Here is a 23,070-nt window from a genome sequence, read left to right as displayed (position 1 = left end):
CCTTTCAATACTGCTTGATATTGTTATAATGCAAGACATAGTTTTAAGTATTTCTTAAATACTCTAAAACTCTTTTCATTGTCATATAATGAGTTCGATTGGGATCACTCGTGAACCGACTCAGTTCATTAATAGCAAATGCTATATCTAATCGCGTACACTTCGTGATAGACATCATACTTCCCAATACTCTAGCATAATCCAATTGTGAGTCACTTTTGCCTTCACTATTTTGAAATGCAAAGCTCACATTTATTGGAGACTTGACAATATTGAAATCCAAATATTTGAACTAGTCAAGTACCGTTTCAATGCAATGAGACCGCAAATATGCTAAACATTATGGAGTTCTAAGGATTCTTATACCTAAGATCGCATCAGCTACTCCAAGATTTTTCATTCCAAACTTGCTTTCTAGCATACGTTTAGTAGCATTTATGTCATTAGTGTCTCCATTGATGATCAACATATCACCAATTATACAAACAAACAATGACCTAGTGATTTTAATGTAAACACATTTATCATTTCCATCATTCTTAAATCCATTTACCAACATAGTTTGGTCAAATATCTTATGTCATTGTTTGGGCGCTTGTTTTAGTCCATAAAGTGACTTAACAAGTTCGCACACTTTCTTTTCTTTACCAGGAACCACAAAACCCTCGGGTTGTTCCATGTAAATTTCTTCCTCCAATTCTCCATTTAAGAGAGTTGTTTTCACATTCATTTGATGAATTTGGAGGTCATATACCACAACTAACACAATTAACATCCAAATGAATGTAATTCTAGTTACTGGTGAGTATGTGTCGAAAAGATCAAGACCTTGTTTTTGTCTTGTTTTATATCTGTCAACAGTTCCATCGACTTTCATTTTCCTTTTGAAGATTCACTTTGAACCCAAAAGTTTATTTCCTGGGGGAAGATCAACCAACTTCCAATAGGATTGCTCAAGATTGAACCAATCTCACTATTAACACCATATGTCCAAAAGGATGAGTCTACAGAAGACACAAGAAATGTTACAAAATCATATTCGAAGAAAGTAGATGTCCTTTGACATTTACTACACCTCGGGATCTCTTTATTAAGTACATTCTTCTGTTGTTCTTTCCAAGGTCGTTTAGACCTTTCACTAGACTACTAAGTCTATTATTACAGTTCACTGTCTTAGGTCCTATTTTAATCCTTTTAGGAATAGGAACTTGGACTTTGGCTAGACGCCCCCACACTTTGAAATATTTCAAGTTGGATTTCCTTCATTTCCATTTCTCATATGGAATAGATTGTGTCCTGGAAAAACAAAACTTTTTATTGCTTTCTTTATGAAAAGGCAAAACTTTTTGTTGTTCCCTTTTGCAGTAAGGATAGTTCCTCCACACAAGTTTTGTGGTAAACCAGAACTTATAAGTAATGCATTGATCATTTCCTTCAAAGTTCAGTTTTTTTTCCCCATTAGATTTAGGTGAATAGGGCAGCAGTTTGATGGATAATTCCACTTTTCAAACATATTTCTGCAAAATGAGATTTATACTCTCCATCCCTATCACTTTTTATCTTTTTTCCAACTGATTTTCAACTTCAATATGATATTGTCTAGACGTTTCTATTGCTCCATCCTTACCATTCAGCAAATAGATATAGTCGTTTCTAATGCAATTGTCAATAAAAGTTACGAAATACTTTTTTCCACCACGAGATGGTGTTGACTTCATATCGCAAATGTCAGTGTAAATCAATTCTAAGGGATTAGAATTCCTTTCAACAGATTTATAAGAATGCTCAGCATACTTAGATTTCACACAAACTTGACATTTTGTATTTATTGCACTCAAAGTTAGACAAAACTTCTAAGTTGATCAATTTTCCTTACAAGGTTTTGTAATTGACATGTCCCAAGTGTTCATGTCACAAACAGTTTGACTCAAACAAGTTAGAACAAATAAAAATATTGAGTTTGAAAAGCTCTCCGCGAGGTAGCTTTTTCTCACAGATATTTGTTCCTATTTCTTACAATTTTGTATGACACAAACATTGTTTAGAGTCATCACCTTGTCAAATTCCCTTTTCAGCAGGACCTTTCCATAACTTTCAATTTGATTGTTATAGAACTACCCATGAACAAAGTTTCATTAAGTCCAATAAAGGCAATATAGTCCAAATGTTTCTTTTACAAAACATAACGAATAACTATTCACCAATATTCATGTCTATGCAAATACTTTTATTATAATAGACATATCTTTTCATAAAAAATCACAATATTTTAAGTGACACTTTTTCATAAAAGAACACAATTATTTTGAACAAGTATATATATAATTTGGCAGTTTCATACTAGTTACATCATATCATATACTAGTAATAGAGAAACTAAACAACCACAATACCGAATATACTCCAAGAATTTTGTGGGTCTAACATAATACAAAAGTATCATTGAGTTTCATATCTTTTGCTCCAAAATTAAATTAGACACCAAGTCTAATTTTATCTTTATCATAAGCAAAGAACCCCCACATTTTAAATGTGATCTCAAAAATATTTTCAAGTATTTGAAAATAGTTTTTCCACATATTTTCCCAAACTATCAAAATGTCATTGGCAGTATGAAACCTCTTTTGGAAATATTATTCTACAAAAGAATTATATTGCTTCAATTCTTTTTGACAATCTTTACATAGTGCCAAAGTTCATTCCATAGAGGCACGAAATCACAAACTCTAAGTCACTGATATTTTTCCCTCTATCACAAATAGACATACCACTTCGTATTTAGAATACTAACAATAAAGACAAATTTTTCTTGTACAATTTGTTTCTATATAACAGTGAAGTTTATAGAAAGTCAAAAGTACAACATTGACTTATTATGTGAAGTTTTCATATTTTTCAAACCAATTGCATAGTCTGATTTATCCAGAGTAGAAACTACAAAAGTTTTTAATCTACAAAAATCAGACACAATCAAATTTCACATAACAACAAAAGTTTTTTTTTCGTCTCCAAGCAGAAATAAACATATTCTTTATCACATAGAAATGTTTTTATTTTCAATAGCCTTCCAACTATAACATTTTGACATACTATTTTATCAAATAAAAATATGCATCTCTCATTTTGCAAACTAAAGAATTTTAAAGGCAACACTATTTGCCAAGCAAAATTCATTCCACAATATATGGTTTGCATATCATTTTCCAAAGATACACATGATAAAAAATCAAAGTTGTTAACTCTTAGAAACTATTTTCCTCCTTAGACAAAATAATAAGAAGGTTACTTGGTGTAATCTTTAACCGGAATACCACTACTTTTTCTGTACATTCTCACTTCGACCTTGCTAAACAAAGCACCGAATTCTGGAGTAGTAATGCATTAATCTTCTACTTCCATGATCTATTATTCTCAATCAGTAGATTACAAGAAATACCAACAGTATAGTAATTTTCTTAAGATTGTTGTTCATCCTGTATTCCTAAGATACTTAGAACAAAACTTTGAAGAACTTGGTAAGACACAATAAAATTTTAAGAACATTTTCACAACTAGAAAATTAAAACTAGTAGAGAAACTAGAATCAGAAACAGATTAGAAAAAATATACGAAATATTTTTTCTTAAAGAAGAATTGTTGCCAATCTGTATTTAAAGAATCTTACTGATTCCAACAAACTTTGCAGAAACACAAAGTTACCAAAGTTTAATGAACCAGTGAAGAACAGAAGAACATAAATTAATTCACAAATCTAAAATCTGTAACACATACCAGAATCTGGAAAAACAAAAAGAAGATCAAGCCCACTGAATGCACAGTGTCCCCTTAAGGAAATTATTCCCCTCTAGTAACCGAGGTTTGATTTGGAATATGTCCTCCCAGGATAGAATGATCTCAATCACCAGTGTATTGATACCCAAAACGCTGGTGTCAGTGAGCCACTCAACGGCAGTAAAGTACACTTAGAATACTAGATTTAATAGTAGAAGAAGAAGTCCATAAATTGGTTATATTAAAATGAGAGGAAATTCCTCAATTTATAGAAAACAGAGGGTAGTGTGAAACGGTTCTTATTTTGCCTTACCGAAAAGGTCACAAACCTTTAAAAAGTCACAATCTTTCGAAAAGGTCACCACCTTTCATAAAAGTCACAACTTTTCATAAAAGTCGCAACTTTTGATAAAAGTCGCAACTTTTGATAAAAGTCACAACTCTTCATAATAGTCGCAACTTTTCATCAAAGTCACAACTCTTCATAAAAGTCGCAACTCTTCATTTTCCATTCACACCTTTTAAAACCCAACAAATATGAATAGAACAGAACTTCCGAGAAAAAAATATAACTAGAAAGAATTGTCTGAGCTCAAAAAGATACTGGAAAACAGAAATAAGAAAAACGGAAAAAGGTGAAAAAGGAAAGATTTAAGTCCTCACTGCAAATTCATAAACACACCTGGGCAATGATTGGCATCAAGGGCAGTAACCGTGAAATCACCATCAGGGTCCTTGATCACTATACATTGCCCAACCTCAATACCCACAAAAAATGATCCATCAAGCTGTCCAAAACAAGTGACATTTCAACATTTCCAAACCACATTGAGAAAACAAAAAATAACAAGTAACAGACAAAAGAACCAAACTCAAATTCCATCAACAACATACAGGTCATCTCCAATACTCCCTCTAATACAAGATTACAAGCTATTGAGTCATCACAGGTATGCAAATGATAAGGAACATTTGTATTCTAAAATCGTGTAAATTTATGTTTTGAACTACTAGTTTTATACGTCGCACGTCTTGTAGAAAATGCATGTGGCTCGTAAGAGCTTCCATATTCTTCCTTCAATTTGGCTTGATTCAAGTCTCACCACTAGGTAGTACAATTATTACTACTCCCTCCGTGACCTAAATTTATGTGGTACTTTTAGCTTTTCGAGAGTCAAGTTGATTAATCTTTAAAACTAAATTGGATTAGATGAACTTGATATTTTAAAATTAAAATTTAGATATTCAAACACTATACGAAAGGTAATGTAATTGTAATTCTTCTCATGTCAATATTGTTAAATGAACCTTGAGCCTAACTCAACCGCAAAAGTTAGTTCAAGAGGGAGGATTTTCCAAACCATATAAGGAGTCCCAGGATTTATCCCTACTCATCAAACCCACATGACCGAACATGGTCCGGTCCCAGGGCACGGCGTGCCCGCCAGGCAGGGCGTGAACAATCTATCCGGGGGCCAAATCAGATGCCTGGCTTTAATACCATGTTAAATGGACCTTGAGCGTAACTCACCCAAAAGATTGTCCAAGTCATATAAGTAGTTCAAGGATTATCACTTTTCATGAATCTAACGGCTAACTCAACTCCAAAAGCTAATTTAAGGGAAGGATATTAAGAATTCATCACCAACTTAATTAATATTTAAGATATTTCAAAAAGAATCAACAATATTTAAGAGTTATAGAGAATTAAAGGAATATCTCCGGAATGAGTGTTCTACATAGAAAAGTCTGAAAGAGTAGTTCTAAAAATAAGTAGTTTGAGGAACATTCTAGAATAGAGAAGTAATTAATCTTATAGTCAGATTCTTCCATCACCACCTATAAATAGAAGTGGTCATTTGAGTTATAAGCAAGCAACTAAGAAAACAAAAAGTGACTGATCAAGTGAGAACTAAGAGATAGCAAAAAATTGTGTGTAAGAATTGTAAGACCGAAGCAGATTTTACTTTGTAATAATAAAATTCAAGTTGCGAACAAGCAATTGTGCCAACAAATATCCAACAAATGATTGCCAAAGCCATATTACGAGTCCAGTGATTTTATCCTATCTCATCAAATATGATGAAAATTTACATTTTAAAATATTGATCAAAATTCACATAGTTCCAATCTCGAAAAAACTAAAAGCACCACATTAAATTGAGATAGAAATAGTAACAAATAGTACTTATTACTTTTCAGGCGATTGATTGCAGAAATCTGATCGAAAATCCAAAAAAAAAAAAAAAAGAGTACCTGAGGAAAATGCTGTAAAACAAGAGTTCTGGTAAGACGGGAACAATAAATTGGATATGAACCATAAATACAAATCCCTTGAGTGTGATCCTTATGAGCATGTGTTAAGAAATGATGCCTCTTGGTGCTCGACTTCGAACTCCATGTATCTACTGAAAATGGCAGCCCTTTTAGCATCTCAATCGGCATTTTCGCTCAAGGTTGAAGATGGAGATTTGAGAGGGAAATTGTTCAATTCAACATCTAAAATAGAGGTCGAAATGGGTGGGAAAATTGCGAAACACGATTCGTACGGAGGAATGATCCTGTGTGGTGAGGTTTATTTTATGGTATTGTAGACCGCCAATTTGATTTGATGCAACCGTCTCTTTTGACGGAGTCGTTTAAATAATATGAAATTTTAATTCAGTCCTCAAAGTTTGAGATAATTACAAAATTTCCCTCAAAACTTTTAAAATTAACGAGTTTGATCTCTTCCTTGTGCAGTAAGATGAAGGTTAATATTAATTATGAATCGTTAAACAAGGTCTAAAAATAGCAAAATAAAGGGGCAATGTAATGTGTGAATTTTTTAATGAATAAAAGGTCACATGAAGAAAATTTGCTTATATGAAAAGATACATTCAAGAAAGTGAAGTTTATTCTCCCAGCAAATTTAAGTCATATAGCTTAGGAAAGAAATTAAATTTTTTTAAAAAAAAATTATTTTGGTATACCCAAAAAGGGAAAAAAAGGAGATGATAACTTCGAGGCGAGTTCTTTTGAAAAAAGTAGAAGAGAGACTCACAGTTTAGATTTAGATAAATATTATGGAAGGTGGAAGTGAGAGTAGGGGTGTGATGGGAGCAACGATGATGAGGTGAAAATGATGTGTATTAGAGGATAAAGAGGAAAGGACATATCAGTGTAAAGAGTTCACGAGATCCAATTGAGCCAAGAATAAGTGTATCTACTTAGTCACTAAATAATTTAAGTATCAATTTGAAATTAAGATTAAATTTGAGTATCGGTCTGTGTATATACACACATTATTGTGTATCAATTGATTCACCAAGGGTTACCCCACTATCACCAGCTCTTTAATATGACATAATAAAATTTAAACACAACACATGCATTTATAAATTAGAAAAGCATAATTTGTAAAGGAATATAATTACATACACAAACAAATTAACACCTAATCCATGAACAATATATAACGTTTAATCTCAACTAGATCTTTAATTTTTTTTAAATACAAATTAAAGAATTGATGTACAGTTTAGCCATGATTGGAACAACTATACAAAAAAAATATATAAAAAAAATATATATACACACTTAAAAATGATATACAACCAAACAGAGACAACTATACAAAAAGTATATTAATCAACTAGTAGGCCAATTGGGGAATGGGATTATTACATATATAAAAAAAAAATAGTAAGACAGGAACCACAATGTGGCCCCCTTAATTTTCTTATCATTAATAATTCCATCTAGAAATAGTTTTCAAAATTCAAGAACAAAATTTGAAGAAAAAAAATGGCAATTAAAGATGGAGCTAATGAAGGGTCAACCCCACCGCCAACAACCTTATACTTTAATGAGAAAAACTAATCCGTAGTTCGTTTCGAATATGAATCATAAAAAATTTCTAATAGAAAATACTTACCCCTTGAAGAGTCTTACGTGTCACAAGTTCAAATTAATCGAAAATTTAATGTGAATATCAGATAGAGGATAAGAAACCAAAAAGGAAAAGGAAACACATTATTTTCCTTTCTTTCATGTTCCCTTAAATCCAAAAAAGTCGAGCTTTTTCCCAAGTCTTACCAAATAGAAGACGATAGAAGGCCAACTATGGTTGCCTTGCACAAGACGGTGCCAATACACTTCGATTTCCTTCCTTTTAAGTCAATTCCAATGATATGCTTTGGCAATTTTACCTACCAAATGGAAGGCTTGCTAGGTGATTGATAATGCAAGAGAAACCCAGTATTCATTTCTTCGTGAATATTCATAGCTAAGTCTACTATAAGAGCGCTATGAAATGACTTAATCAAGTGATCATCTTGCATTTACATTGAGAATGAAATACATTTTACAGATCTTATATTCAAGAAAATGCAATTCCCTCCATCATGCAACCAAACCCCTGGTCACCTAAAATTTCTCTTGATGATGATGCACCCATCAAACAGAAACGAATCGCTTAGAAGGAGACATAGTTTCTGCAATTCTTTTCCTAGAAGGGGACCGACCACGCGTGGTGCAATGCAAGAAAAGAAAACTTTCACCTCATACATCACATGTTACTAAAGAATGGGTCTTGTTCTGGGGGATCTAGATGGTGTCTGAGCTCTAAACTGAGGGATTTCAAGCCATGGCTCAAGTGTGGTTCTTGTGCTGGGCCTTGCTTGAAACATTGAGTAATCATTTGCCTCGTATCCACTCTGGCCCCCGATGCCATAAGATGGGTGAGGAGGAGAAAGATAACAGCTTTTACGGGCAGGTTCATACTGTCTTAATGGGCTAGACGTAGGGGATACTGGTAAAGATGTTATGGCTTTTACACTTTCCCTGTGGATGTCAAGAAAAGAACAGTTAGATACATCTGTCCTCCGGCATGAGTAGAAAACAGACTAAAAAGTAGATACATTAAGGTACAAATGGTTATCACCTTGTGCAGATCAATGGTCTAGAGACTGTGATCACCGGATGGGATGCATAGTTTCCTTCAGCAGGGGAAATATTCCTTCCAGGAGAAATATTTCTTCCACCGGGATGCAGCTCCAACACTGGCTGTAAAAAAGCAAATTGAAAAGACACTTTCAGAGGGATATATACCAAAACCACCTAAAGGCAAATGGAAAGCATAAATGATCAGTTTCAAAAATCTTTATCCCAAGTGCCTCCACGTCCTTCGTGGTGTTACAACATGGATGCGTGAACTACCCAAGTATTGTTGCCAAGTTTTTCTACCCGTCCCATTCTCATAAAAGTTGTTTTTAATAATTTTTGCTGATGTTGGATTTGATTGGGCAAAGGTTCAGATGAGTATTTGGTTTGATCAGCTAATTTGCACATTTTCGTGTTTGTCCATGTTAAGTCAAGTAAACAAAACCATGTGCTGTTGCATTAAACATCTTCAAGAGCTATTTCTGTATAATGGGGGCGTGATTCTATTACCTAGGCGAGTTCCTTTGCACAAAATGTTGCTCAGGAGAACTACTCCTTCATGAACTGTGGCTATAAGCCTATAACGTCTGAAGATATTCAGTTGGCAATACTAGGGGTCAGCAAGTGGTTAGACAAGCTGCGAACTGGAATAGAAAATGGCCTACCAGCATCCGGTAGGGTGTATGTTAACCCAATAGTGATTAGGCTGGTAGTTGATTTAACATTGAAGAGTGAAACACACAAACTAGAGCACACGGTCCAAGGGTAGAAGGCTAGATTGATTGGATAAACCGTCAATTAGCTCATACTAATATTTAAGACATACTCCCTCTGTCCCTAATTACTCGTCTATTTTTTAATTGGCACACCTATTAAGAAAACAATAATTGATATAGTAAGTTTACCATTTTACCCCTATTAATTATGAAGTGGAAGAATTAAAAACTTAAAATTTTCAAAAAGTTCTACCTTTTCAAGTAATTAATTGAGGGTATAATGGGTAAAAAAATTGTCCTTTCTTGATTTGTCAAAATGGACAAGTAATTAGGGACAACTAAAAAGGAAATGTGGACAAGTAATTAGGGACAGAGGGAGTATTACACATAATTATTGGGTAAAAGTTGTAAACATAGCTCACAAGGTTATATTCCATCTCTTCTTATAATTGCTCTAAGTTAGAAACTTACAAGGAACATGTAATACGGTTTTGATTACCAAGTAACATCAGTTAGTCATATATTAGGACTTGTGTTTGTAAAACCATTGTTTCATGTATATACGGTTTTGATTCCTTACGGTTCTCCTTATCAAGGGTGGATAAGGTTTAAAATTTTGGGAATTAATGTGACAGGGTATGAAATAGGGTACAACAACAACATACCCAGGGTAATCCCACAAGTGGGATCTAGGGAGGGTGGAGTGTAAGGTAGTAGAGAGGTCGTTTCCGATAAACCCTCGGCTCAAGGAAAAATAGATCGAAAAATAAATAATCGGAAGTGAAGAAATCATGACAAAATACTACAAACGCATGGCAAAACATTCCCAAAAAAGAACAATAACTACAACAAAATCGTGTGATAATCGATGTACAAGAGACAGTAGATAGTAACAAAAATCTAAGGATAAGAAACTACAGAAAAAATTCTACAACGGCTAGTATGGATACGGCACGGAATAGAGTAAGATTGCGAAAAGGCCATATACCCCATTAAGACTCAGCTGGTATCTTCTACTAGGAGATCATTTCTGTTATAATTTCTACAACTTTTTAATTGCTAATCATGATCTAGCTTAATTTACAAAATTCACTGAGAAAGTCCTCCTTGATGTCAGTTGACTATTTAACTACGACAACACCAACTACATCTCAGTCCCGAACACGTTGGGGTCAGTTATATGAATCCTCATTGACCATGTTACATGAACCACCAGATCGTAATTTCAGAGAGCTACATTCTCTAAACACAAAAGCTACAAACTAATGGTCCTTTGGAAGGCCCACTTTGAACTTTTACAAGATGGATCTGATTTGACTTGCGCATTCGGGATGGACACAAGTATGCAGCTTTATTAAGATCAAATTGCAGATACTGATCCACAAAAATGACTTGAAATCAGAAAGCAATTAGCTATAGTTTAATGAATTCCTAATCAACATTTAATCCGATTTCACGGTTATTAATAAGAATTGGTAGGTCCCTAGTGACAGACAAGTGGAAGAAAGGTGCCACATCTCTCTAGAAAGGATAACTTCCACTTAAGCACTTCTCCATCTCTTGCTATTTATTAAGTTCCTTTCTTGAAGTTTACTCAAATTTCGAACTCAGTGATTTTTAGTTTGTTCAGAGAGTAATTTCACTTTTTCCAAGACTATTCATTATAAATTTTGCCAAAGGAAAAAGAAGTAAAAGACTCCACCAGACAAATGAAAAATCTCAAAATCTTTACCGGTGTCCGGCTTCCATCAAAGGAACGAGGATATGATTCTTTGGTTACACCGACATGAGCAACTTTTGCTGTACTTTGGTTTTTAACAAAAGGGTGCTCTAGTAGTTGAGAAGCTGTAGGTCGTGTGGACGGCTCCCGCTGCAAGCATGACCTTATAAAGCTTTTTGCATCATTAGAAAGGTGTTCTGGAATTTCAGGAAAGTCTTTGCTGTTTCCAATTTTAAATATGGCGGCAACCTGTTGCATAGAGGGCAATCAAAGACACTTAGGTTTGAGTTCTTTGATGATGGCCTCAGTAGAGATGATCGGTAAATCCATTTATCAAATATTCCAACATCTTACCCCTTCATACTGGCTCCAAGGTGGCTTTGAAGTTGCCATTTCAAGAATTGTACATCCCAAACTCCAAATATCCACTGCAAGGCCATAGCTGCTTGTATTCATCACCACCTGATAATATCAGAGATATGGAATACCGATAAGTCTTTGCTAAAAGTGTCGGACAGTGACGAGAGGGTATGCAGAAACGGGAGGGAGGCATACCTCAGGAGCCATCCAATAAGGACTTCCTTTGAAAGAGAGCACTGACGCGGACGAAGTTATCTGCTCCAAGGTAATATAAATGTTAATGCATGGATCAATTGCTGAAAGAAACTGTTCTAAAGAATTCATACGCCTTTTCTTTTAACAGCATTTTAAGAGAAACAAAACACAAAAACAAAAACAGAAATGAGAACTTCATCTTTTGCTTGGCTACCACATCTGTTGGTTCTATAAGAAGGCTAAATTCATTCATCCAAATAACTAAAATAGAATCCACAAACAAAAGTACCAAATGATAAGTTTAGAGTTTTTCAACTTTATTAGCAAGTATAACGTACAACAACAGTCAATCAGATTCTCGCTATTCTTGTGTGCAAATAAAGTCAAAGGCAAAGTTTTGGAATTAGTTCTATGACACCTTTCATTAAAAAGTGGTAAATAAATAACTTTAATGATTGTGCTGCTACTTACATGTTTTGCCATGCCAAAATCAGCTAGCTTGATTTCACCATTAGGATCTACTAGTATATTGGCTCCTTTTATATCCCTGAAAAGAAATAATTGGCATTTGAATCTAGCAGTGTCAACAGAATAGCTGAGTCACAAGTACTCGAATCATAAAGACACACACCTGTGAACTGTATTCCTAGCATGTAAAAAGGAAAGGCCAGAAAGGATCTGTCTTGTGTAGTTTTGTATAACTGGCTCCCTAAAAGGCCCATACTCCTGCAACAGTTTATGTATAGAACCCCCAGAAACGTACTCCAAGTAAACTGATAGAGTTTCTTCATCCTGAGGAATAATTAAAAGGCAACAGTTGTGAACCAAATGGGAAGATTATATTTCTGTTCTACAAAGCAACTAGGTTACAGAAGAACAAATTAATATAATCAACATATTTGCCTAAGTTGTGTAAATATCAGAATGAATATATATAATTATGCACATCCAACTAAAGCATCTAGTCATACCAGTTCACTTCCATGATATCGAACAATATTTGGATGTGTCAAGTTACTGAGTAAAATGATTTCCTGTACATGAGATGAAATCAGTCAGGTATCGAATGCAAAATTGAAAAGGGGAGATATCAAACGAAAGACCCAAGATTACAGAACGAAGTTTATCACAGACTTTGAAAGGAGATAAATTAATAATGAACAGAAATGTACTGAAAGAGTAAATAAAAGAGACCTGATTCAGTTGCTTAAGACACTCTTTGGATGTTTGATCATCTGAAACCACCTTGACTTCTTTTATCGCACACATTTGTCCATTCTCCCTGTTCATATTGAAAACCACCACCTAATCAATATGTAACTATGTCCACCGTGAACTATTAGCCGCACGGTCTTCCATAAACCAATTCAAAATGAGCATATGATGTCCTATACTAAAGACATGATGCTCCTGAACCTAGTTAGAACCCAAATGTCATTGATTGAAAAAAGAGCTGGAAGGCTCACAAACCTGTTGAATCCAAGATACACATGACCAAACGTGCCTCTTCCTAGGAGCCTGCCTTTCTTCCATTTTGACATATTAATGGTTGCGCCTTCAGCCACAACACAAGGTCTTGGGTTTGGCAAAGTAGAAGGACTGGGTGGAGAACCGGGTGGAAGGGGCAGCTGATGACATTCACTCCTTACATCATCCAACTTGCCTGTTGGAGAGTCCAGATTTAAACTCGAAAACCGAGGATGTAAAGGTGATGACGTGGTAGTTGTCCCTCTGGAACGAACTGGGCTTCGTGACAGTGGGCTCAACCTATTATCTCCAAGTCCTCTGGCAACAAGCAGAAGTGTCCCCACAGTTAGGATAGTACAATGGATGAATTACATTTAAAAGAAGTACTTGTAACTCATGCATCTTGTGTATTCCGTGAAGAAAAAAAAAGGAAGGTAACACTATGTACCGTGCAATTCTACCATGTATAAAGAATTTTCTCTGAGTTTCCTAATTGAGCCTCCTGAAAGATCAGTAATTGAACTAGAGCACACAGAACAATAGAAACAAGTTCAAAATCAAGAAATTAACATAAATCTTTCAGGTTTAGCATTTCGGGTAAACCGAAATGCGAAGTAAAAAGAAACAGAACAGGTGATTCACAGACTCATTAATCAGATGTTCGATTCAATATGTATAATCCACCAAGAGCTACTTGGAGAAACAAAACTATAAACTAATTGAAGGAATAAAACAAAAGTTGGAACTTCTTCTTCTTTTTTTATAACCATGATGTACCGACCAGCTTGTGCGCACAAACCCTAATTCCACGGGATACCAGCCACCTTCCACCGGCAACAAGTGCCATGTAACAACTTTTTAACACAAAAAAAAAACCCTTTAATCCAGGTGCAATAGCTGCACCAATAAAGCCTCTCTAGCTTATCAATACACATTCAATTTGTGGATCACAATCCAATCCAATCAACAAAAAATATAATTTTGAATAACAACCCACAACAAGTGTGGTGTCCGGGGCTCACAAATTCCACGAGATACCTGCCGCCTTCCACCTGTAAAAACTTTTTTTAACCCAAAAAAGTTCCTTTTATCCAGGTGCAACAACTGAACCATATAGCCTTTCTAGCTAATCAACATACATTCAACTTATGGATCACAATCCAATCCAATCAACAAAAGATCTAATTTTTACAACAACCCAAAACAAGTCAATTCAAAGTCAACCAACACCAATAACCATAACAAAACCTCACAAATCCCAAAAAAATGAACAAAATCAAACATCAAATCCTACAAACAAAGAAACTTTATAATCAGAAATCAAACAACACCAACCTGAAAGTATCCAACTGAGCTTGATCAGTATTCACAGCACCACCACCATCAGATGACCCAGATGAGCTAGTACTCGAAACTGAAACCGACCCACATCCCAAAACAACCCCATGATCATTTCCCAGTGAAGAAACAGAAGGCATAGGTAAAGGATGAGCTTTCTCCAAAGAAGAACCTGAATCAAACCCAGAAAACCCAGAACCAGAACCACTAAAATCTTTACTGGTTCTTGGTGAATTTCTACTAAGTAACTCATCAAAACTTCTGGGTTTCACATACTTTTCCCTTTCTTTCTCTTTAACTTGTGGGTCTTTGTTCTTGGTGGATTTTTTCCCCCACCAAGCAGGCATTTTTTTTTCTCTGAGCTAATTCAGTGATCAACCCAACTAAGTCAATAATGAGTGAAATCTGTAGATTCTTGGTATGCTGCAGTCACAAAAAAGAGAATTAATTTGGGTTTTTCAAGATTATTTTTTTCTTTTAGGTGAAAGGGGAGATGTATCGATGTAGCTGACGAAGAAAACTTTGAGAAGGAAATAGGAAGGTAGATAGATAGAAGGGAGCAGGGGCCTGCCAAGTTGGTTGTACGTGTTTTGCGCTTTGCACCCCCTAATGTATCTACTATATCTCTTTTGTTCCTTTCTCTACAAATTTGTTTTTTGCTATGCTTCGATGAACAAAGTATCTCATGTTTATACATAAGAAGATTACCTTTTACGAAGAATTTTGTATTATGGATATATCAGTTATTCTTTCTTGAATTATAGTATAAGTTTTGGCATTCGAATGATATGAAAGATGATATAGGATGGTGCAGAGAATTTGATCTAATGAACGATTTTGTTCTGCTAATGTTAAATGAGGAAGATACTCGTTATAAATAGTCCTTACTTATTTGAAAATTTGATAGATATTTACTAGATTACTGGTATTAACTTGATTACCAAAGTATATTCCCAATTTGATATTTAAAATTATGGAAATAATCACTTAATCTTGTTATTCACCGATAAAAACGAACATTGAATATGACTATTACGTAATCTGATATAAAGTATCTAACAAAAAAGATAAAAGTTCATAAGAGGATCACATTTCAAGTGATGAAGATATAATTTTGCTTGAACAAATACTTTAGTGTGATATAATAATGAAAGAAAGTGAAAATTCTGTAAATTTTACATTGCTACAATGAATATATCAACTACCCGTTCTCAAATTATGGTATAGGTTTCAACATTAGAATGATATGAAAGATAATACCTACTTAACATATGATAGTGCAAAGAATTCAATTTGATCTAATAAACAGTTTTGTTTTGATAACGTTAATATTGACTTATTTGTTAAATGAGGAAGGTACTTGTTATTAATATTTCTTACTTCTTTGAAATTTTGATATTTATTTATAGATTACTAGAATTAACTTGATTACCAAATTACTCTATTCCTAATTTAGTATTAAAAGTGATGGAAATAATCTCTTAATCCTGTTTAAATTGATAAATGTATTCACCCACAAAAACGTACATTGGATATGACTATCATGTAATCTAACGTAAAGTATCGAACAATGTAAAAAATAAAAGTTCAGAAGAGGATCACACTTCAAGTGATGAAGCTATAATTTTGCTTAAACAAATACTACTTAGTGTGATATAATAATGAAAGAAAGTAAGAATTCTGTAAGTTTTGCATTAATACAATGAATATATCAACTATTCGTTCTCAAATTATGATATAGGTTCTAACATTAGAATGATATGGAAGATAATACATACTTAATATATGATAGTGCATAAAATTTGATCTAATGAACAATTTTGTTTTGATAATGTTAATATTGACTTATTTGTTAAATGAGGAAGGTACTTGTTATAAATATCTCTTACTTATTTACTAGAACTAACTTGATTACCAAAGTACTCTATTCCTAATTTGGCATTAAAAGTGATGAAAATAATGTTTTAATCCTGTTAAAATCAACAAATTTATTCACAGACAAAAACGAACACTGAATATGACTATCACGTAATTTGACGTAAAGTATCGAACAACGTAAAAGATAAAGTTCAGAAGAGAAACACACTTTAAGTGGTGAAGATAGAATTTTGCTTAAACAAATACTACTTAGTGTGATATAATAATGAAAGAAAGTAAGAATTATGTAATTTTTGCATTGATACAATGAATATATCAGCTATCCGTTCTCAAATTACAGCGAAAGATAATACATACTTAATATATGATAGTTCAAAGAATTTGATCTAATGAACAATTTTGTTTTGATGACGTTAATATTGATTTATTTGTTAACTGAGGAAGGTACTTGTTATAAACTCTTTACTTATTTGAAATCTGGTAGTTATTTATTAGATTACTAGAACTAACTTGATTACCAAAGTATTTTATTCCTAATTGATATTAAAAGTGATGGAAGTAATCTCTTAATTCAACTGAAATTGATAAATTTATTCACCGACAAAAACGAACACTGGATTAGACTCTCACGTATCTGACGTAAAGTGTCGAACAACGTAAACGATAAAAGAACAAAACTCACTAAAAATATGATTCAGATACGTAAACAAAAGTATAACGACGACTTTAAAGGCAGTTGTTTCTTTCTGCATTGCCACAACAAACATCTAATCGCTCTTCATTTACAACTGTCTGTATTTGTTTTCTTACAGGATCAATCAAAGAGTGATGAACTCTTCTTCGTCTTCACGGATGAACTACATTTTTCGCCTCTTAAATGATCACATCTTGTCAACACGAAAAAATCAGAGACCACCGAGATGTGTGACTTGATGAATAACGACACTTATAACTCATCCTTTACCTTTATTTCTGGATTCAAACTCTAAAAATGGAGAAATCCATTATACGCAATGTGAAATCTGAGTTCAAAATACAAAGTCTTATGTATTAGAAAGTGATTTACTCTAAACTTAATCAGATTATAATATGAATACGTAACGAACTGTATGGATGTAAAGTGAAAAGAAAGAAGGTAAATGAGGGAGCAAAATGGAAAGAAAAGAGAAAGTAGGGAAATATGGTCCCAAAACAAATAGAAAAAGCAAACAGTGAGTGACAGCTCAGGAATTTTGGAGACGGCAGTCAGTGGTTGGATTAAAACGAGTGGATGACGTGGCTTTTTATATTTTTTATTTTATTTTATTTTATTTTTAAATATTTAATTTTGTTTTATTATATTTTATTTTTTAATTTATTTTTGTGTTTACAATAAAGACGGCTTTTTGGAAGTATAATTGACTCATCACTCACGTCTTAAATGTGAGCGCGTTTGATTTTAAGAGGAAAATATAATTAGAATAAAAGCATATTATCTTAAATATTATTTATTAAGGAAAATGTTTTCGAGAAAATAACTAAGTTTTTGGTTATATATTTTATTGTGTTCGATATATAAGTAAAACAATATTAGTGTATAATTTAAATAAATGTCTTGGGCGGAGCTAGGTAGAGCGAATTCTCTAAGGAAAATTATATTATTTATACATGAAAGAAAATAAGTTATCTAAATCGTTGTGTGTATATATATATATAGATAGTGAATCGTCTTTTTACTTCTTTATGTGTTTACTATTTCATATTTTAAACTTTTTTAGTGAAAATCATACTCTATCACTCGTATAGGTAGGAGTAGGAGTGTGTGTTTGTGGGCGAAGGGGAGGCGGGGGGGGGGGGGGGGGNGGACTACGGAGATGGAAGTGAAGAAGAGTGTATTGAAAGATGAAAGTACATAATTAATGTGGATAGTCATTTTCTTATTATTATTTTTTGTTTTTTTTCATAAAATATTTTTCCAAATTTTTAATTAATCAAATATAAGAAAATTGAAAAGTGAACTTGTGGGGATTAGAAGTTATCATATACTACTTTTTAAGATCAAATTAAAATAATCAAATAACATTTTTTAAGATAAAAATAAAAGTTAGGATAATAGAGTTGATCAAATTAATTGATAATTACTGTTAAAATAAATAAATATATGAGACTTTTTATTTATTTTTTCAATATATGAGACTCAATATACCAATTTCCCTTTTTAAAAGTTATTTTTCTTATTACCATCAATTATAAAGAAAGAAAATAAGAATTTGTTTACCCTACATATTTTAACGTTCTTTTTTCAACAAAAAAGAATTGAGCCATAAAATTACACTAATAAAAATTTGTAGGCCTCCATATTTATGGGACCTAAAGCCAAAGATTTATTTGCCTTGCCTTTAAGACGGCCCTGAATTTGATCCAAAAAATCAATCGTCAACTTTTTTTAATTCTTTATAATAATATTGATAAAGTATTGTCAATTTTTAGTGCCAAAATTGGAAAAGTGTAAAACTAAATTTTACGTAGCTCATTATCACAATTCACATGTTAATTTTTGAAATTCTTTGTATGATAATCATATGATCAGATATTTATGACCATTGAAATTATGAGATGAAATCAGTGTTTTGGACATGCAATTTCTTCTCATGATTTCAAATCATGAGATGACATTTCAAATTCTCCAAAAAACTTGATTTGAAAAATTCATATTATATTTCTAAATTTTTTAAATATAAAAATTGACTCACAAATTTATATTTATAAAAAACAAACAACCAACTATTTTATATATACAAACCATTTGTTTCATATGCAAGCAAAATTTATAGTTGATAGTATTATTCTTACTAATCTTTAAATTATTTATATAGAATATAACCATTATTCTCACCAATTAAATTTATTATTACTTCAAACCAACACCTACTTTATTTATTACTTACCAACCAAATTTATTTATGAACGTGATGATATAGTTACTAATGATGTTGACCAACAAACGGTTCTAAGTAACAATGTTGGTTTATTTTATCGATCATCTGATCGAAAGATGCACTCAACGCGAGGAGATTGATCGTACTATGTAAGAGAATTATATTAAAGAGTAGTACACTACAACTCATGTTCAATTTTATTTTTTTATTGAACTAAAGTTTAGTTATATAATAAATGTTGTATTATTTTTAGAATAGCTTTGTGATAGTGTATTACACTTTTGTTATTAATTTTTGCTTATTTAGTAATATTGTAGAAAGAATTGAGTCAATTTTGATAGTTTTCATTAGTTATGAGAATTTTATGTTGATTAGCAAAAAAATACAACTAAAAAATCCAAATTGCATGTCCAAACAAAACCTCAAGTTTATCTCATATTATTTATAACGTAATTTCAATGGATAGTTTCAAATATATACAATAAAGTAATTATTTTACAATAAATATAACGTGTTTCTTTTTGCATTAAAAATAGCCAAAAGTCATAGCAAGTATACACTAACTATACAATATAGCTTGCCAAAAGTTGTAGTAATTAGTATACATTGACTATTTAATATAACTTACTTATACACTGACTATTATGATACACTCAAAAAGCTGAATATAACTTAACTAAACATGAAGTATACACTGATTATACGTGAAGTACATACTGACTATTCAACCTCGATCAACTCAAAATCACCTCTAAATAGTCCCAAATTTTAGAATATTTTGAGTCTTTTGATTTATAATTCACGAAATGATTCACATTTGCGATATGTCATATTCTTAAATCAAGCAAGCGTTGAAACTTTAATGGTTGATTGATCGTGGAAGAAGAAGGAAGGAAGTCTGAAAGCAACAAAGAGAAAAGGAAGAAGGAGGAGGAGGAAGAGGAGGAAGAGGAAGAGGAAGGAAGGAAGAAAAAGCCATTAATGGTGAAAGTGGAAGGAAGAAGAAAAAGCAGATTCGGCCAATCTCAATAATTTTTAAATTGGGCTAATTTTCACGTAAAGCAAATGGTCTAATGACCACTTTGTCTAATTTCTCCTAATTTCAAATCATGATTTCATTTCATCACATGGCAAAACGGTTCCTTAAAAAAGTGTGATATTATCCACTTAGGATAAAACTTTTAAGTTTTTTTTTTCTTATACCTCACATCATTAAGAGTATTCATATATACCTTATATGTATTCTTAATCTTTTCAAATTTCAACTATCAATTGAGACTTTTTTTATTTTGTATACCTAACCATCTCCCCATATAATTAAGTTCCACGAGCCCATCATGGTGATTCACATATCTCCCCTCAAACTAAATTTCATGTAGCCCGTTACCACGATTCACATGTCAATTTTTTGAGATTCTTAGTATGCTACTCATATGATCAAATTTTTATGGCCATCGAAGCCTAGAACTAGCTTCTTCTAATTGTGCCCATGGTTTCTAAGCTACCTTTAATATGATAAATCATTTTTATTACCCCAAAGGAAACTAAAATAATGAGGTAAGTGAAATATCTCAAACAAAAAAGGGGAGGAACCTTTTTTTCACCATTAAAAAAATGATTGTTTTATTTCGAATCGATTCAAATAGCAAACACGATAACTGAATTTTGGAGTGTTGAGGAACACTTTTGCCCTTTGTTAGAAATTGGGGATTTAATAAGATTTATAAATTTGGGGTTTGAATATGTTTGCGCCGCAAACTAATAGGATTGGACTCATGTGTTTAAGAGGGACTAATGTAAAATATTGGCCCTTTCCTATATTTCAAATCACAAAAATAATAAGTGTTATGAAACGCACAATAATTTCTCAAAATATGTGACTATATACATAATATATACATTAGTTAGAGATATCAAATACATATACGGAGGAAAGGTTCATATAAATTATAATCTTGTATTGGACTTTGATATTGTGTTAAATTTGTCTATTGTTTGCAATATTCTCTCTCTCTATATAAAAATTGTAATCACAAAAATAAAATAAACAGTAATTTTATTGATAAATACTTATGAGCATGATTTTTTTTGTTTTATTGATTTTTTTCTCCTAAGATTTTTCGTGATTCGAGTGCCTTCAGTAGCACATTTTTCAAATGTAGGATAATTTGGACCTCCCTGAAATGTGTGTGATCTCTAGAAACGTCATGCAACACTTTGTTGATTCACATTATTCTATGGGAAGAACTCGGTTGACCAATCCTTCAAAAGAACTATATATGTAGTTGATGTTGGATCTCTCCGCTTGTGGATGCTATGCTTCTCCAATTCTATTTGACTATCCTCCTTTCAGAAAGTTATGTACTCCTCCATTTATAGTTGTACAGAGTACTCCATTCAAGTATAAATTAAATAAACTCTCTTATACTTAACTATATATTTCACGTTGGAGATTAAATACAAGACAATTTATTAACGACAAATATATATATATATATATATATATATATATATTGTGCTAATCATAAAATATAATTATGAAACATTTTCAAAGTAGATTAAGACTAAATATAAATTTGTGAATAAATCCACCAAGGATTATAAATGCCACAACTGAATCAATAAAGCAAACACTTTGCTTTTGGCTTTACTCTCCAAAAAAGTCAAAATTGCAAGTGTGAAACGTAACGCTCTAATATATGGATGTCCACGTTGCAAACAAAAAAAATATTACTAGTAAAAAATACAAAAAAAAAACTCTATATATAGTCTAATTTTTCTCTACTTCAATTGTATAAATCCTAGTAACCAAAGAGTTGTTACATGCAAAGTCATTGTTATTTTTATTAGAGAGTTCAATTTTATTTTCTGGTAAAGTTTTCTTTCTCTTTATTTTGTTACGAATTCATGTTTGAAAAACATAATAATCTTATATATGCATGATTTTTATTGTTACTTGAAATTGGTGAAGTATATGTATCTATTTTTATATACATTTTTATGTTAATCTTGTTTATAAGTTCCTTTTTGTTTAATAGCTTCGTTTGAAAAGAAGAGACTGGAGTTTTTGGTCAGAAAGTCACTTTCTTTCGTTGAAGAAAATTGGAATCAACAAGAATGATGAATCAATCCGAGGTACATCATTTTGGTGTTACTTGAAAATGGTGGTATATATATATATATATATATGTTTATATAAATTTTTGTTTCCTCTCAAAATTTGCTGAAATTAATCTTGTTTATAAGTGTTCCACTTTTGTATAATAGCTTTGTTTGAAAGGAAGAGAATGTAGTTGATTACTCAGAAAGTCACTTTCTTTCGTTGAAGAAAATTGGAATCAGAAAGAAAGACAAATCGATCTGAGGTACATGATTTTGGTGTTACTTGAAATTGGTGAAGTATATATAAATCTATGTTTATATACATTTTTTCCTCTCAAAATTTGGTGAAATTAATCTTGTTTATAGGTGTTTCGTTTTGTTTAATAGCTTTGGTTGAAAAGAAGAGATGGAGTTGATTACTCGGAAAGTCACTTTCGTTCATTGAAGAAAATTGGAATCAGAAAGAAAGACAAATCAATCTGAGGTATATGATTTTGGTGTTACTTGAAATTGGTGAAGTGTATATATATATGTATATGTTCATATACATTTTTGTTTCCTCTCAAAATTTGCTGAAATCAATCTTGTTTATAAGTCTTCCTTTTTGCCTTTGTTTGAAAAGAAGAGATTGAAGTTGATTACTCATAAAATCACTTTTTTTTTTGAAGAAAATTGGAATCAA

General features: G+C 32.3%; 2 protein-coding genes across 3 annotated transcripts in view; both read right to left on the bottom strand.

The window, feature by feature from the left end:
- LOC125844999 (uncharacterized) overlaps positions 1 to 6,232 on the bottom strand; it is a 19,095-nt gene extending 12,863 nt beyond the window's left edge. The window contains exons 1-2 of one of the 2 annotated variants that reach the window (XM_049524368.1): positions 6,028 to 6,232; positions 4,454 to 4,559 (exon numbers count right to left, since the gene is read on the bottom strand). In XM_049524368.1, the coding sequence (XP_049380325.1) occupies positions 4,454 to 4,559; positions 6,028 to 6,216 (295 nt within the window). In that variant the 5' untranslated portion in view covers positions 6,217 to 6,232. The remainder of the gene's footprint in view (positions 1 to 4,453; positions 4,560 to 6,027) is intronic. The other variant, XM_049524369.1, reaches the window with a different exon arrangement.
- Positions 6,233 to 8,084: 1,852 nt separating this feature from the next.
- Positions 8,085 to 15,081, bottom strand: LOC125844997 (mitogen-activated protein kinase kinase kinase 3). Its single transcript, XM_049524367.1, has 11 exons — positions 14,488 to 15,081; positions 13,156 to 13,470; positions 12,880 to 12,967; positions 12,657 to 12,719; positions 12,317 to 12,477; positions 12,157 to 12,232; positions 11,686 to 11,745; positions 11,485 to 11,592; positions 11,143 to 11,379; positions 8,696 to 8,817; positions 8,085 to 8,595 (listed from the first exon to the last, which is right to left on the bottom strand). The coding sequence occupies exons 1-11, from the start codon at positions 14,835 to 14,837 to the stop codon at positions 8,331 to 8,333; spliced, it is 1,845 nt and encodes a 614-aa protein (XP_049380324.1). The 5' UTR covers positions 14,838 to 15,081; the 3' UTR covers positions 8,085 to 8,330.
- Positions 15,082 to 23,070: the final 7,989 nt, after the last annotated feature.

Source organism: Solanum stenotomum, chromosome 11 (assembly GCF_019186545.1).
Source record: "Solanum stenotomum isolate F172 chromosome 11, ASM1918654v1, whole genome shotgun sequence".
Taxonomy (NCBI): Eukaryota; Viridiplantae; Streptophyta; class Magnoliopsida; order Solanales; family Solanaceae; genus Solanum; species Solanum stenotomum.
The sequence above is the reverse complement of the archived record's forward strand: the minus strand, read 5'-3'. Positions and strand labels throughout refer to the sequence as shown.

Excerpts from the sequence above, each read along its gene's own strand:
- LOC125844997 (XM_049524367.1), bottom strand. The coding sequence starts at position 14,837 with ATGCCTGCTTGGTGGGGGAAAAAATCCACCAAGAACAAAGACCCACAA. Across the intron at positions 13,471-14,487 it reads GCTCAGTTGGATACTTTCAG|AGGACTTGGAGATAATAGGT; the intron begins GTTGGTGTTGTT and ends GCTTGTTGCCAG. Across the intron at positions 12,233-12,316 it reads GCTAGGAATACAGTTCACAG|GGATATAAAAGGAGCCAATA; the intron begins GTGTGTGTCTTT and ends ATTTCTTTTCAG.